Source organism: Oryza sativa, chromosome 2, assembly GCF_034140825.1.
Source record: "Oryza sativa Japonica Group chromosome 2, ASM3414082v1".
NCBI lineage: Eukaryota > Viridiplantae > Streptophyta > Magnoliopsida > Poales > Poaceae > Oryza > Oryza sativa.
The window spans coordinates 26,029,516-26,045,105 of record NC_089036.1 but is presented as its reverse complement, the minus strand read 5'-3'; the positions used below and the strand labels follow the sequence as shown (position 1 = coordinate 26,045,105).

The following is a 15,590-nucleotide window of genomic DNA, read 5'->3' as shown; positions in this document are numbered from 1 at the left end:
ATCCCCTCGTACCGGTCCATTCAAAGTGGTCATGGCTGACCGGTGGGAACGGACGGGAGGAAGTCGTCGTTAGTCAAAGAAGGAATGATGCGGGTGTCCGCCCGTGTCGTTCGGTGTGGTGGGACGTGCCCATACTGCGGTAAGGCGCGCATGGTTCTGCACGTCCGAAGACAAGTTACGCATTAATTGTCTATAAAGAATGTTTTCCTTACTCTTAAAGCTAGGTTTTGGGTCTTTGTGGTAACCCCTTAAGATATAAAAGGAGATCCATGCCCAGTGGAGTGGGGGACGAATCCCAAAAAAACAAAAAACTCTTGTATTCCTTCCACCAAGATCAACCACATACAGAAACGGCCCGAATATGTCTAAACCATCTGCATTTTCCATCACTCCTGAGGGGCCCGATCCTCCTGAGGGGCCCGATCCCCCTCTCTTTTCCTCATTGATCCTCGATCTTTCACCCGTGTCCCCGGTCCGAACCGGAAAGGGGCTCCACGGTCCCTCGTTTGAGGAGTTCACCCTCCGACAAAACGGAAGGAAACGGAGGGAGTACGAGGGATGGGCTCCAAGCACGAGTATACATAACATGCCGTTCTACAATAGTAAGTATGCTAGTAGACACTAGTACAGTACAGTACAGACACAGTACATACGCAAGTTTACCATGGGAGTATAAGTATGGCGTGCATGGATCGTGTGACCTTAAGAGCAGGTACAATAGCAGTCTATAAGCCAGCTGCAAATATATTTTAAGAAGATAAATGAGAAGAGAGAAGGGCAGCGGGCTACAGATTTGTAGCTAGCTGTAGCACGAATTCCAAGATACAGTGTGTATGACAGATGAGACCAGATATTAATAGTGTAATATGTAACTATTGTATAAATGAGCTATTAGTTTAGCTATACTATTGAACTTGCTCTAACCGATAGCGTCCCATTTTCTTTACATGCCTTTTCTGGCGAAGGAAAAAGAAGCTCAATCAACGAGGGCCATGGCCCATGGATATGATTGATGATGAGCTGATCTACTGCACTCCACAGTCCACAGCTTGGTAGGAGTAGGACCGTTGGAATCCATAGGCCATGGCCGAGGAGGACTGGACGGAGGAGTCATCGGCATGTCTGGGGTTGGGGCGCGGGTCGTTGGATGGAAGGGCGCGCTAGATCTCGGGGTGGATTTGGGCGGTGGAGCCGAAGTGCATCCAAAACGTCTCGTAGACTAGTACTAGAACTCTACCCTTTCCGTTTAAAAAGAAAATAACTAGTCTATTATTACTGTCCAAAAAATTTTAAATCTACAATAAATCTAAACACACATGTATCTTTGTTGTCTAAATTTATTTTTAGAGCTAGATATTTTTAAAGATATAACTCTATCTAAAATGAATCTAAATAGAGTCCTTGTTTAAATTAAAAAAAAATTGACTAAAAACGTCACATCAAATAGTTGAACACATGAATAAAATATTAAATGTGGGGAAAAAAACCAATTACACAATTTATATGTAAATTGCGAGACGAATCTTTTGAACCAATGTGATGCTACATTAAATATTTGCTAATGACAAATTAATTAAACTTAATAAATTTGTCTTGCAGTTTACATGTATGATCTATAATTTATTTTGTTATTAGTCTACGTTTAATACTTCGAATGTATGTCCATATATTTAAAAAAAACTAAACACACCAAATTTTTTTTGAACCAACGGGGTTGGTCCCAGAGCGCTCCCCCACCCTCACCCTAGCAGTAGCAGGAGTGCAGGACAGCCAATGTCACCACCTACGGCCATCCGCTCCGGGCTCCGGCCGTAGCCCGCAGCCCGCACGGCAACGCGCGCTCGCGTCGATTTGACCTTTACCGGTGCCTGTCTGTCCTTGCCTAGCCTTGATGTGTTCCACAGGGGACCCGGCCTTCTGCATTCTTGCATGTGCCGCCGCTCTTGCAGATCTGCTCAACTTCTTGGAATTCTTCTCCTCAATCAAGTGCCACTTGATCTCTTGATCTCGAACGGAGATGAGTTTTTGTTCCTTGAGTGAAAAGATGTTTGGTTTGCTCCTAAAGTTTACCAAAGATTACCACATCTTAGGTTAGTCAAGTTTGACCAAGTTAGCCTATTATTTGGTTTATAGCCACACTTGTGGCAAGATTACTTCTCATCTATTTGGGTCCCACATGTCATCAACTCATCAAAGTGTGGTACAATTTAATTTTACTAGCTAAGTTGTGGCTCGCAAGCGTGGCATAAAAAGTACGGTGAATTGTGACAAACTTAGTATAGCATCCACTTGTGCATGTAATTTCAAAATCAATTATTTTTTTTAAAAAATAATACAATAATCATATTATATGATTGTTACTACCTCCATCCAGAATATAACAATTTTTAGCTATGAATCTGGACGCACAATTATCCAGATTCATAGCTAAAAATGTTTATATTTTGAGACGGAAGTAGTATTCTAGCCTCATCGTTTGCTCTATGGCTTATAAGCCAAAGCCAAAATTTGAATTTTAAAACATAATTTTGAATTTGATTCTCTTTCAACATAGTTTTTTTTAAACTTTAGCTTTTCAATCACTAGGAACATATATACAAAAGTTTTACTCACTTATCATTTTTTTAATCGCTAATAAGCCGTTATGGCTTATAATAAGACTAGACCAACCGACGGGGTCCATATAATTTCGAATTCAAGTTTGACTTATATAATTAGAAAACAAATAATAAATTTAACCCTAAATTATGAGTTCTATTTTATTTATTTTTTTACAATTTTATCATTTTTTTTACTTGTGTAAGTTAAATTTTAATTTGCATATGTAAAGTAACGTATCAGATAGTGATATTATGATATTTTTTTTTACTTTTAAGTGACGTAAAAAATGAGCGGACATTCCTGGAGCCACGCCCTTTTTAATAGTCTATGTTAAACTATCTTCATAATTAAATTAAACTAGCACGGTGGTCCGCGCAGATTGCGCTGCTAGCATCATTATATTTTCTCTTATATAATAGCATATATGTTTTCTCATTATATTATTAAAATATATTACAATAACAATATAATTTTAAATTACGAAACTACTAATGTGTAATATTCATATTGTATTTTATATAAGTGTTAGTTATTAATTATTTTTAATATCCAGTTTTTGTTATTTGTAAATTATATATATTCCTATATGGACTCTAGAATTGTATTTTAATATTTTTTTTAATTCTGATTTTTTATTATTTCTAATTGTATTTGTATGTGGACTTTAAACTCATCTTTCAATATTCTTTAATTTTAAATTTAAAATTTAAAATTTCAGTTACTTCTAAATTGTATTACTATATTGACTTTAAACACTTCTTCCCATGTTTTTCTTAATTTAGAATTTTAGTTATTTGTAAATTGTATTTTTATACGAACTCTAAACCCTACTTTTAATTTTATTATGTTTATTCTGAATTTTAGTTAGTTTTAAATTCATATATGGACTTTATACTCTACTTGTAATATTTCTTATTTTTTAATTCTGAATTTCTATATGGACTTTATACTCTACTTCTAATATTCCTTATTTTTAATTCCAAATTTATATTATTTCCTTATTGTATTTCTATATGGACTCTAGTCTCTTCTTCTAATATTCCTTATTTTTAATTCTGAATTTCAGTTATTTCCTAATTGTATTTCTATGTGGACTCTAGTATCCTCTTCTAATATTCCTTATTTTTTAATTCCGAATTTAAGCTATTTCTAAATTGTATTTCTATATGGACTCTAGTATCCTCTTCTAATATTCCTAATTTATTTTATTTCCTAATTGTATTTCTATATGGACTCTAGTCTCCTCTTCTAATATTCCTTATTTTTAATTCCGAATTTCAGTTATTTCCTAATTGTATTTCTATGTGGACTCTAGTATCCTCTTCTAATATTCCTTATTTTTTAATTCTGAATTTAAGTTATTTCTAAATTGTATTTCTATATGGACTCTAGTATCCTCTTCTAATATTACTTATTTTTTAATTCCGAATTTAAGCTATTTCTAAATTGTATTTCTATATGAACTCTGCTTTTTTTTTTCTCCGATTAATATGAGAATTTCTATATGGACTCTAGTCTCCTCTTCTAATATTCCTTATTTTTAATTCCGAATTTCAGTTATTTCCTAATTGTATTTCTATGTGGACTCTAGTATCCTCTTCTAATATTCCTTATTTTTTAATTCTGAATTTAAGTTATTTCTAAATTGTATTTCTATATGGACTTTAGTATCCTCTTCTAATATTACTTATTTTTTAATTCCGAATTTAAGCTATTTCTAAATTGTATTTCTATATGAACTCTGTTTTTTTTTTCTCCGATTAATGTGGGAATTTCTAGACCATAAGAGCAAATGTGGAGGCTCTTTTTTCTATTCCTTTAATAATATAATAATAATAGATTTTGATAGTAAGTTACGTATTCATCTACTACTAGTTAATGTTATGCTTATGCCGTGTCTATCCATATCTTGCCCTGCTTACCAACCTAGAAGTATGACTGTTTCAAGTTGCACGGGCAGCAGCATATATATTTGTTCTTGGCCCTTCCAAGCCACTCGTTTATCCATTAGCGAGGGACAGGAACATGATCCTTCCACCATAAAAAAGGTTCGAGTACTAAGGCCGCCAGGGATAAGATCGTTTATCATGTGTTCTCCAAAAGCATCTCAATTGATCCGTGCTTTTTTCCAAACGATCCGATGTTAAAAGACGGGCTAAAATCAGACAGAGAAAGCTAAGAACTTTTGGAGCGTGGAATGGCATGGCCTGAAAACCAAATATTTAGTTGGTACTACAAAAAAAAAGGTCACCAGAGTTTGGTTGTGGAATCATCTTTCTTTGCACCTCCTTGTCAAGGCAGGAAGCCAGGAACATTCTTGCCTCAATTCGAAGTCAGAATAACAGTGCTCACTTTATTTGATTTCAACTGTCGCCGAATTAAATCCGAGAGAAGAGAAGGAGCGAGCGAGCTACACTTTCGCTTTTCTGTGTTGGGACTTGGGACTGGGCTGGCTGCCTGTTATGCTTATCTTTACCTGAATTATGTGATACTAACAGGTTGCAACATTGTTGCTCAGGTTCGTCGTACAATCAGTATATCTTCTGCTATTAGTGGTAGCTTCCGTTTAATAATTTCGTACTCGGCTATTTTAGTGACAGAAATCACGGAACCTGCTAAGTTGCTCTTCCTGTGATCAAGACATATGAACACCTCAATCTGATTGGTGAATGCAACACAGTAGCTCCCCAGAAACACAAAAGCCGCACTGGGGTTAATTGGGCATGCAGGCATACGTCCAAATTACCAGCAGTAAGTAATACTCCACCATTCTGTAGCAAAACTCTATGCAAACAGACAACACTACCACTAATTTGAGTATCTTCTCACAATAATCTGGCAGCAACGCCGTACGGCCGGTTCAATTCTTTAGGGCTTGTTTAGATTATAGCCAAAATAAAGCTTACTAAAATTTGGTAATGCTAAAATTTTGATAATTTGATAATATTGCTAAAATTTTAACGGGATTTCTTATGTATTTACCAAATTTAGCAACAAACTAAACGTAGATATTTTTTTAACAACTTTAAAAAAATGATGCGGTAAAAAATGACATCAATATAAACATCCCCTTAATCTTGCTAAAACCAAATTTGGTACGATTCGGGCGATCTCAACCAGTGGCTGTGGAGAGAACAGAGAATTCAAGCAGCAGTAGTACTTACTGTGAGCGGGCGACCGTGATCTGCGCCTCGAGCGTCATCAACTTCCCAATCTGCTCTGCTAATCAATACGGAGTACTACACTACACCGTCACACAAAAGTGCACATGCAAATGCAATTCGATTTCACTGCGCCCCCGGTTCTTCAATCGTAAGCTGTCCCCGGCTCTGCCAGTCCTAGGCAATTAAGGGGAAGAACTGTGGCAGTACTCCTCCACTGGGACACTACTAGAGCTAGTGTGGCCTACTCAACCTAACTAGAAAGGTTATATTTTTAGGTTATTTTTTTTACGGAGTGAGTGTCTTTATTTAGGCCATGTTTAAATCTCATCCTAAAATTTTTCACCTCGTCACATTGAACATTTGAACATATGTATGAAGTATTAAAGATAAGCTTAAAAATTAATTAATTACACATATTGCGACTAGTTTGCGAGACGAATTTGTTTTTTTAGATAATGGAATAAATATTCCGGCCTTTACTCATTAGAGCTACAGCCAGTTATTACAAGGAATCATACAAACAACGAATGAAGTTCAAATAAAATTAAACACACCCAACAATAAAAAAACCAAACTAAGAAAATGAGCACACATTTATTCAAGTCTATTTGTGAATCTCCATCCATGGTTCGCAAATATTTGCATAACCGTCGTCTCCAGTTTACGGCATGCAACATTCGTAAACTCTCCATCATCTTCACGCTTTTGCAGCTTTACCTAAAATCGGAGCCAATATGTTGCCTTCAATATTACCTGCATATATGAGATAGATGGTGATTTGTCAAAAACTATATCATTTCTACTCATGCTCCAACAAGTATGAGTTTACTCATTTTCTTGTCAACCCCAAAAACCAACCATCAAACATATCTTAGATATGGTAATAGGGAGGTTTAAACCAAAAGAAAACTGTACTATTCTCCAAACAAATTTTGCATAATGACAGTCAAGAAAAAGATGTTGAATGGTCTCATTTTTTATACAGAAACAACATCTTAAACTGCCATTCCAGTTCCGTCTTGCCAAATTGTCCTTAGTTAGCACCACCCCTTTAAGTAAGTACCACATAAAGATCTTAATCTTAAGTAGCGAGATGAATCTGTTAAGCCTAATTGCTCCATGATTTGACAATGTGGTGCTACAGTAAACATTTACTAATAACGGGTTAATTAGGCTTGATAAATTCGTCTCATGGTTTACTAACGTATTTTATAATTATTTTATTTATTAGTGCTTAAACACCCTATACGACACCCTATATAATATCTGATATAACACACTAAAATCTTACACCATTCGATCTAAACACCAGTACAACTTCTATGGCAGGAATGCAGGATGCCACTATTGCTGAGGACGACGTAAAAATAGCCCAGGAATCCAAGCCGCAGCTCTCTCTCGGCTCGGGAGCCCAAGAAATTCTCGCCAATCCACACCCGCCACTACACCGTCGCAGCGCACCCACGTGACACGCAGCCACAGTCCATCCCCCGTTGTCCCGAATCCAACGCCCGGTCCCGCTGCATGTTCCTGCGCTCAGTCCAGCTACAACCGCAGCTGAAGCAGCCTACACTCGCCAACAAAAGTACTACCACCTCACGAGATCGATGTTTGTTCTCGGACTCTAGTAGTCGTAGGCGTACTCCACTGACGTGAGGAGTAGTACACGGAGTGCTCATTCTGTCTTAAAATAAAATCAATTTTTAAAGTTTGATTTTTGTCTTAATTTGTATCGGAATTTTGACTCTGAACGATCACACCCTAGTTTAGTTTGTTCAGTGTACTGTATTATCCCAGGGGAGTAGGAGTAGATTTTAGAACATTCCTGTTTCTTTTAGTCGCACAGTGCAACGCCAGCTCGCACTAGGGCAGCGAAGTTCAGCGCTTAGTACGACTGTACTACTACGAGACTACTACTACGACGACGAGTACACCATTTCCTGTCCCACGGCATTAACCGAGCGAGACACAGGCGTTGAAAAAGCGTTGAAAAAAGGTAAAGGAGGCATCGTTTTTTTATATACGCTTTCCCAAGCTCCGCCCGGCCACCATATCCTCTGCCCACTCTGCCTGCCCAAACCTACCACTTCACACTGCCGCCACAGCCCGCAGCCACAGCGATCGAGCCCCTCTCCCTCCGCGAGCCGTGTGCAGCGGGCGACGGGATAACTAACAAAAATGGCGGCCGTGGTGGCGGCGGTGGAGGCGGGGGTGGTCGCGGTGGCGCGCGGGCGGGGCAGCGGCAGGCTGCTCCGGGGAATCTACTGGAGGCTCCGAGCCGGGATCCGGCGGATGCAGTCGGAGCGCGGGAGGTGGCGCGGCGGCAGGCGTGACCACGCCCGGTTCAGCTTCCACTACGACGCGCTCAGCTACGCCCTCAACTTCGACGACGGCCGCGCCGCCGCGGACTTCGTCCTAGTATGAGTCCGACGCGACATGGCCGGCGTTTAGCCGCGCAGTATGCAGGTGGTGTGTGTGTTTGTCTGCGTGTTAGTGCGTTTCTGCTTAGAGGCCCGTGTAATTAACGGAAGCTGGCGGTGTGTTTGGGTGGTTAGTGTGGCCGCGTACTCTGCTCTTCTTGGTTTAACTAGGAGCTAGTACTACTATTTTTGGTGAATGGGAAGGCAGATTCTGTACTATTATTTCTAACACCACGATTTGCAAGGGGGAAAGAGTGCTTCTTTGCCGTTTTGGTGCTTGCTTTCATGTTCTTCCTCTCGTTGGCGTTCAGCGTTGAGTGGCAAAGAGTGCCGATGCCTGTCATAAGTGCAACTCGAGTCGAGTGTATGCGCAGCGAAATTAGTGAATTAGTGTGAAGTGGTTAGTACTGAATCGAAAGCTTACGAGACATAAGAGCAAGTTTAACAGTATAAGCCAACTACCAGCTCCAATTCATCTATAGCCAATCTAATAGCTTATTCATACAATAGTTATATACTACTCCCTCCGTCTCAAAAAAAGACAAACCCTGATTTCCGTGTCCAACGTTTGAACGTCCGTCTTATTTGAAAAAATTATGAAAAAAATTAAAAAGACAAGTCATGCATAAAATATTAATTATGTTTTATCATCTAACAACAATAAAAATACGAATTATAAAAAAATTTCATATAAGACGGACAGTCAAAGTTGGACACGGAAACCCAGCGTTTGCCTTTTTTTGACGGAGGGAGTACACTATTAATATTTGGTCCCACCTGTCATACACACACTGCGTCTTAGAGTCCGTACTACAACTGACTATAAATCTGTAGCCCGCTGCTCTTCTCTTTCCTTATTTATCTTCTTAAAATATATTTACAGCTGGCTTATAGCCTGCTATTGTAACTGCTCTAATATTCCCATCCTCTTTTACTCCATACCACGATGAAAAGAAAACCGACAAAAGAGTATGCCGACCAGCTACAGTCGACCTAGTTGGCTTGATGCACTGCAAGAATTCGAGAAACTGTAATTTTTTCAGGCACTGGTTTATGCTGGGATGGAAGTTTTGAAGTCAGTATATCTGTTTTCTCTGCAATCCTACTCCAGTGGTATCATTTTTTTCTTTTCTTTCTACTGCGTTCGAGAGAACTTCAATTCTTCAAAAAATACACCTATCGTTCAATCATGAAGGAAACACACCAACCGCGCTCGAAGAAAAGATGGTAATGCGGTTACCGGGCTTGGAAGAAAGTTGAAGCGGAGTTGGTCTGAATTCTGAAACCGAGCTAAAGCATGAAGGCCCTTTCCACAGGGGAGTTGATAGGGGCGGCGACTGAAGTCACAAATCACTTTGGGCGAAAGGCAAGACAGGAAGAGGACATGAACCCACAACCCACCGGGTTGTTACTGCAGAGAAAGCGAAGGAATCTGCCTTCCCATCAATCCATTCCTCTCCGTAAGCTCTGACCTTCCTGACGTCAAAAATCATGAATGCCGATGTGCAACGGCTGTAGTATAGTCCAATCGTTCTTGGCAGGGCTACGATCGAGCTGATCAGCTGAGAAAGTTGACGGTACTCTGCTCGGACTGAAACATTACTGCTAGGTCAACTCTAATTCTATGCCCTTTTTCCTAGGACTAAATATTTTTGTAAAGAATTCCTAAATGGAGTCCTCCTAGAAAATTTTCCATTCCTTACCGAAAGGCTCGAACTTTGCAGAACTCGTTTTTGTCGGGCAGAAAGCAAATCCCGGCAGTAATTGCAGCCATGCCACTGAGAGGCTGACAGGTGATCTCCATGTAATGTAAGAATATGAGGCGTGATCCTACGTACGTTGCTCGCATCGCATCTCGCACGCTGCCATCGTCAACCGCGAAAGCAACGTTGCTTGTTCGGCCATGCCCTGACGGCATGAAGGCTGCCATCCGAAACGGGCCCAATTGAATTGGCCTATCGTTCGCAATGATTCACGAATCTTGTTGGGGTGCAACGGCGACGATCTGTCACGCTCATGCACGATACCAGTTCTGGACAGTGGACACTCGTGAACATGCATGGAGCAGCAGATTCAGCTCAAACACAACCAAAGCGATCATGAAAATGGTCCGACATCATGAAAATGGGCCGACTGGAGGAGCCCAAGGAGTCCAGCAAGTGTCTTCTCAAAGGTAAGGAGTGCTCCTTTCAGCAAAGCCCATCGTATCTCTTAGTATTATATTACGGAATAATAGGATGTGTACTATCCAATCTTAGATTATATTTTAGAATAAAAAAGTATTTAAGATTCGGCTTAATTAATTTATTTAGGATTATATGCAAAATAACCATATTGGTTGTCCGTTGGCGTTCGCTTCATGAACAAATAATGTCAGTGTTCGTTCGACCAAGTGACGTTGTTCTCGCGTGGTCCTCGTTGCCGGTGGCGCGGAGGCCGAGCGCATCCTAGACGCCTGGGGACGCGGCGATGGTGTTGGGGCTGCATGGCAGCAGGTAGCCGGTCCCTAAGTTGCAGCCGTTCCGAGAGTCGCACTCATCGATGACCAAGGCTGCCACAATGTTGTCGTTGTTGTAGATTTGGATATACTTGTGGAAGCACCACAGTGGTCATACTCCCTCCCCCTGAGAGCGCAACCACGAAACCCCCGGGATTGAATCTGTTGTTGCACTCTCTCATGTCCACAATATGTACATCGTGGCGCTAGGCGGTCAAAGTCGTGTAGTGTCACCACTCGCTTGGTCCTAGACAGTGGCGGATCCAGTATGGAGGCGGCGGGGTCTCGAGCCCCTACTATACTAAGATTATAAGAGACCCCACGAAGACCTCACTAAAATTTTTTACCATATGTAGATGGGAGGGGGGACTGTAACTCTATCTAGTTTGCTCAGACCCACTGCTATTTATTTCTGGATCCGCCACTGGTCCTAGAGGTCGACCTCGGCGGTGAGCAGTCGTACGTTGGGTAGGTCTGGCTTATTCGGCTTCAGCTCCTCCGTGCCACGCGATCGGCATGCACTCGTCGGCTGCCACAGCTCGTGCCCGCGGCGAGGGTTGATCGACGACATGAGACAGGCTAGGGAGGGAGACAAACATGAGGCCTACGATTGCAAGTGCAAAGGAGGCAATTCAAACACACGCTACCCCTCCCTCTCCCCTATAGATGGCTATATGGCCTGAGTCCCGATGACCCGGCCCAAGGCACGGCAATTTGGCCCGCCCCAATCACGGTCGTGCCTTAGGCTACTCCCTCGGCACGGTGAGCCTGCACAACCAAAGAAAAAAAAGTTGAGGGATCCATCAAAGACTTGATTCGGCCATTTGAGGTACAACCCAAAGACTGGAGGTATACAAAATAGACTTATTCCAGTCATATAAGACACATCCCAAAGATAGAGGGAATAAAAATAGACTTATTTAATAGAGAAGCACAATGGGCTATCGTGCCTTCGTGCAGGCCCGGCACAACCCGAGTCTTGTTGGGCCGTGTCTGGGCTGGGGGCACAGCCTAGCCCGGCGTGTTGGTCGGGCCGTGTTAGTCTGACTAGCTTCGGCCCACGCCCGAACATGCCAGGCCGGGCGGTCCATTTGGCCATCTATACTCCCCCCCACCCCCCGGCCTGCACACACCCGCATGCGCGACTGGACACGTGGCATGCGTGGAAAGGGGGGCTGGACGGTGCACTTTTCCCTTATTTCTTTTTTTCTTTCCCCGTTTCTTTTCGGGTTTTTTTCTTTCCCATTTATTTTGTGGTTTTTTAATACGTATGAATAACTTTGTATAGTAAGTTTATATTCTTGATCCCGTTCTCTCTCCTTCACATAATTTAATTTATAGTTAGCTTATACTTTATGGATTAGCCAACTATAAATTCACGTGAAAAGTGCCAAATCTTTTTCAAAGTGTAACAACAATAACCATAAAGTTAGCTAGTCTGATGTGAAAAGATTGCATTAGTGACGATCCAAATGAACAAACGGCTGGTTTGAGAAGGCCTTAGGCCCAACAGCTCGAGCAAGATATCATAAGCTGGATTTATTTACCTTTTGGTCCCTTACAAAACTTATTTTATAAAATAAACTCCTAGAAAAAACTTATTTAGAAATGAATCTTTTTATGACGTCAATGTCATCGATGCCGTGGTCCAGCATAATGGTGTCATTCCCTACCCGCGGAAGCCAAGTAACTAATATGAAGGAATATATTTATATTTTTTTGAAAAATGACATATTTGTAATAAAAATATTTATAGGCAGGTACTTAGGGTGTGTTTGGTTGAGCTGTGGCTTTTGAAAAAGTAGCTGTTGGCTGTAGCTTTTTGAAAAGTAGTTATGGAATATGGACTGTGGCTTTTGAAAAAGCTAGTTTGCTTTAACACCTGTGGCTTTTAAAATAACTAGTCCCGCTGACAAGTGGGCCCCGCATGTCATACATAGAAAATAAGGGGATGGAGATGGCAACGGCGGCGTCGTCGGCCTCGGCGGCGGCAGCGGCTCGGTGAGGAGGAGCGGCGGCGGTTTGGCGAGGAGGAGCGGCGACAACGGCGGTTCGGCGAGGAGGAGGACACGCGGCGGTGACGCCGCCGCTGTCAACCACCTCACCACCTTCGTCTCCCGCCTCCACGGCCGGCGAACGAAGGGGTGGCGGCGGGCGGTGTCTGGCGGCGCCGGTCGGGGATGGGCAAGAGCGGCGCCGTTGGGTTGGGTGGCGGAGTCGGCCTCGAGCGGCGGCGGGGAGCGGCAGTGCGCGCAGCGGCGGAGGAGTCCTCGGCGGCAGCGGCTGCGGTTCGGCGAGGAGGAGGACGCGCGGCGGTGACGCCGCCGCCGTCGGCCACCTCACCACCTTCGTCTCCCACCTCCACGGCCGGCGAACGAAGGGGCGGCAACAGGCAGCGTCTGGCGGCGCTGGCTCAGGTTGGGCAGCGGAGTCGGCCTCGGCAGCGGTGGATTCGGCCTCGAGCGGCGGCGAGGAGCGGTAGTGAGGAAACCAACTCAACTTACTGAATGAATATGTCTTAAAATGATAGTGAGACTTGACTATAGAATCTAATGGTGCATAGCACTCCCCTTCTTGAATATTGTCATCGATCTTCAAAACAAGGTTAGGTAAATTTATCCCAATAGCATCAACGTTGTACGATCCATTTGGTTCTCATATTTTTCCATATTTAAAGGAGGATTCATATCTAAACATATATAAACACGATGCACCATATAACATCCTCTATTATTATATTTACCAATGACATGATAATTGTTCCAAGAATAACATGGAAAATCATAAATTTTCTTCTCTAAGGCATTTAGATCACAAAGAACATCAAATTCGATATAACCCAAAGTACATAAAGAAGACAATAATTTCAGCTCTTCTTGGTCATCAGCAATAACAAAGACACGTTTATTTTGAGTGGTAACCAAATATTCAAAAATATAAGTAACGTGTTTTTTCACTAGTTGTGGCATGTGTATAAGTGAAGCAGTGCGCAACTCTTCTTCATTACAAGCATTATCAATATCAACACAATCTGAATTTTTAGCTTGTGATAAAAGCAAATTAGAAATCTGTTCCACTAGAGGTTGCTCTAATATAGCATAATTAGTGGACAATTGTAGCATAGCACAATCTTTCTTACCTTGGTCCAGTTGACCATCACTTAAATTACCTGAAACGCTCTCTTGACATAATTTAGGTGCTTCATTGTTCTTCTCTTCAAAATTGTTTTTACCTTCCTGCATGATATTAGATAAAATAGAAGGAGCAAGAAAATTCTCATGTATCATAGGCATTTTTGTTTCTTTCTCAATCTGACTTTCAATATCGCAAGCATGCAAAAGTAATTGAAAAAGATGGCTATGTGTTTTATTCTCAAGCCTATGCTGAATTTTTAAATTAAGCCCATGTAAAAATCTTTTAATTGTATCTCCTCTAGACTACTCTATAACACCGTACAACATACAAATTTTAAACTCCCGGTGGTACTCTCTCACGGTTCTATTCCCTTGTTTCAAATTTTGCATTTTCTTTTGTAAATCACGAATATAATAATCAAGTACAAATCTAGCTCTCATCATTGTTTTTAAGTCATTCCAAGAATAAGGTTTATTACCGACAAGACAAATATCACTCCACCAAAGAGATGCAAAAGAAGTAAAAGAACTTATTGCTGCCTTAACTTTTTGTTCCTCAGACAATTCATAATATTCAAGTTCATCTTCCACTTCTAACTCCCAATCAATATAGTCCCTAGGATTAAACTTACCAACAAATGAAGGCAACAATATCTTATTTTCATAAACCTCATCATGTACCTGTTCTTGATGTGAAAGCCAATGTTTTATATGCTCAATCCTGTTCTCTTTATACACACCTGTCATTGTCAGTAGCAAACAAGGAAAATAAACAGATGCATGTAACTTCTTATTAACAACAAATTTTGCTTGTGGGGTTGCAAGTCACTCAACACTCAAGCATATACCAAATTCTTATAATGTTCTCAAAGAATGCAAAGCAAGTCAATCACCGTGGCTGGTTCGTGGCACAATGACACGCTTGATGAGTGGAGCGATTGTAAAGCCGGACCTGTAAAGGTTAGTAGTATGTGTATCTTGGTAGGCTTAACTATATCACAAGGAATAGCAAAAATCAAACAGATTTGCGAAATTGAATAATAGTCCAAAGTACTAGTCAAAATTGCTGGCGTAGCCTAGACTCAATCCTAGCTTAAGCAAGCAAATGATCATACTTGGACAAAACACAACTCGCTATATCAAGCAACTCTCTCCAAGATTCGAAAAAAAATTCCACACTTTCTTTTCCTGCATTTTTTTCTTTTTTCTGATTTTTTTTGTGCGGCACTCTTTTTTTTTTTGCACCTTCTGCCCTTTCTCTATTTCTTTTCTTCTTCTTCTTCTTTTTTTTAAAGTAATTAACTCAAGCACATATACACGATTGTGTTGCATGCATGCCTCGGTCAGAGGAGAAAAGGATGGATACCTCCTATTTTTGTGGAACAAGGAATATGGGAATGATAATTTATATACTTTCTATTTGTGCGTGGCAGCTCAAAAGAAAGAAATACTGGGAATTGCTATTTTTTGGCACATGCACTTCGGATAGAGACATAAGAACTAACTACGAGATAACCAAGATTAGGTTCCTGATTTGACGTGTTTTTTACTTGGTAACGTACCAGAATTCCACGGCATGCATGCACTAACACAGGATGATAAAAAATGATCAGATCTAATGTTTTCTTCTCCTTCAACCGAGCTCGAACGCAGGGGCGGAGCTGGGCCTAGGGCAACTTGGGCCCGGGCCCTACTCGTGAAAAAAAAAATTAATACCTATACCTTGTGATTTTTCCGATTTTTTCATATATTCTTGGCCCAGCCCCACTCGTAT

The 15,590-nt window shown here is 41.2% G+C and overlaps 1 protein-coding gene across 1 annotated transcript; it reads left to right on the top strand.

Annotated features, from left to right (window-relative positions):
- The first annotated feature begins 7,812 nt into the window (after window positions 1–7,812).
- On the top strand, window positions 7,813–8,463 carry LOC4330089 (uncharacterized). Its single transcript, XM_015769289.3, has one exon. It carries the CDS (start codon window positions 7,944–7,946, stop codon window positions 8,187–8,189), a length of 246 nt encoding a protein of 81 aa, XP_015624775.1. The 5' UTR covers window positions 7,813–7,943; the 3' UTR covers window positions 8,190–8,463.
- The last annotated feature ends 7,127 nt before the right edge of the window (window positions 8,464–15,590 follow it).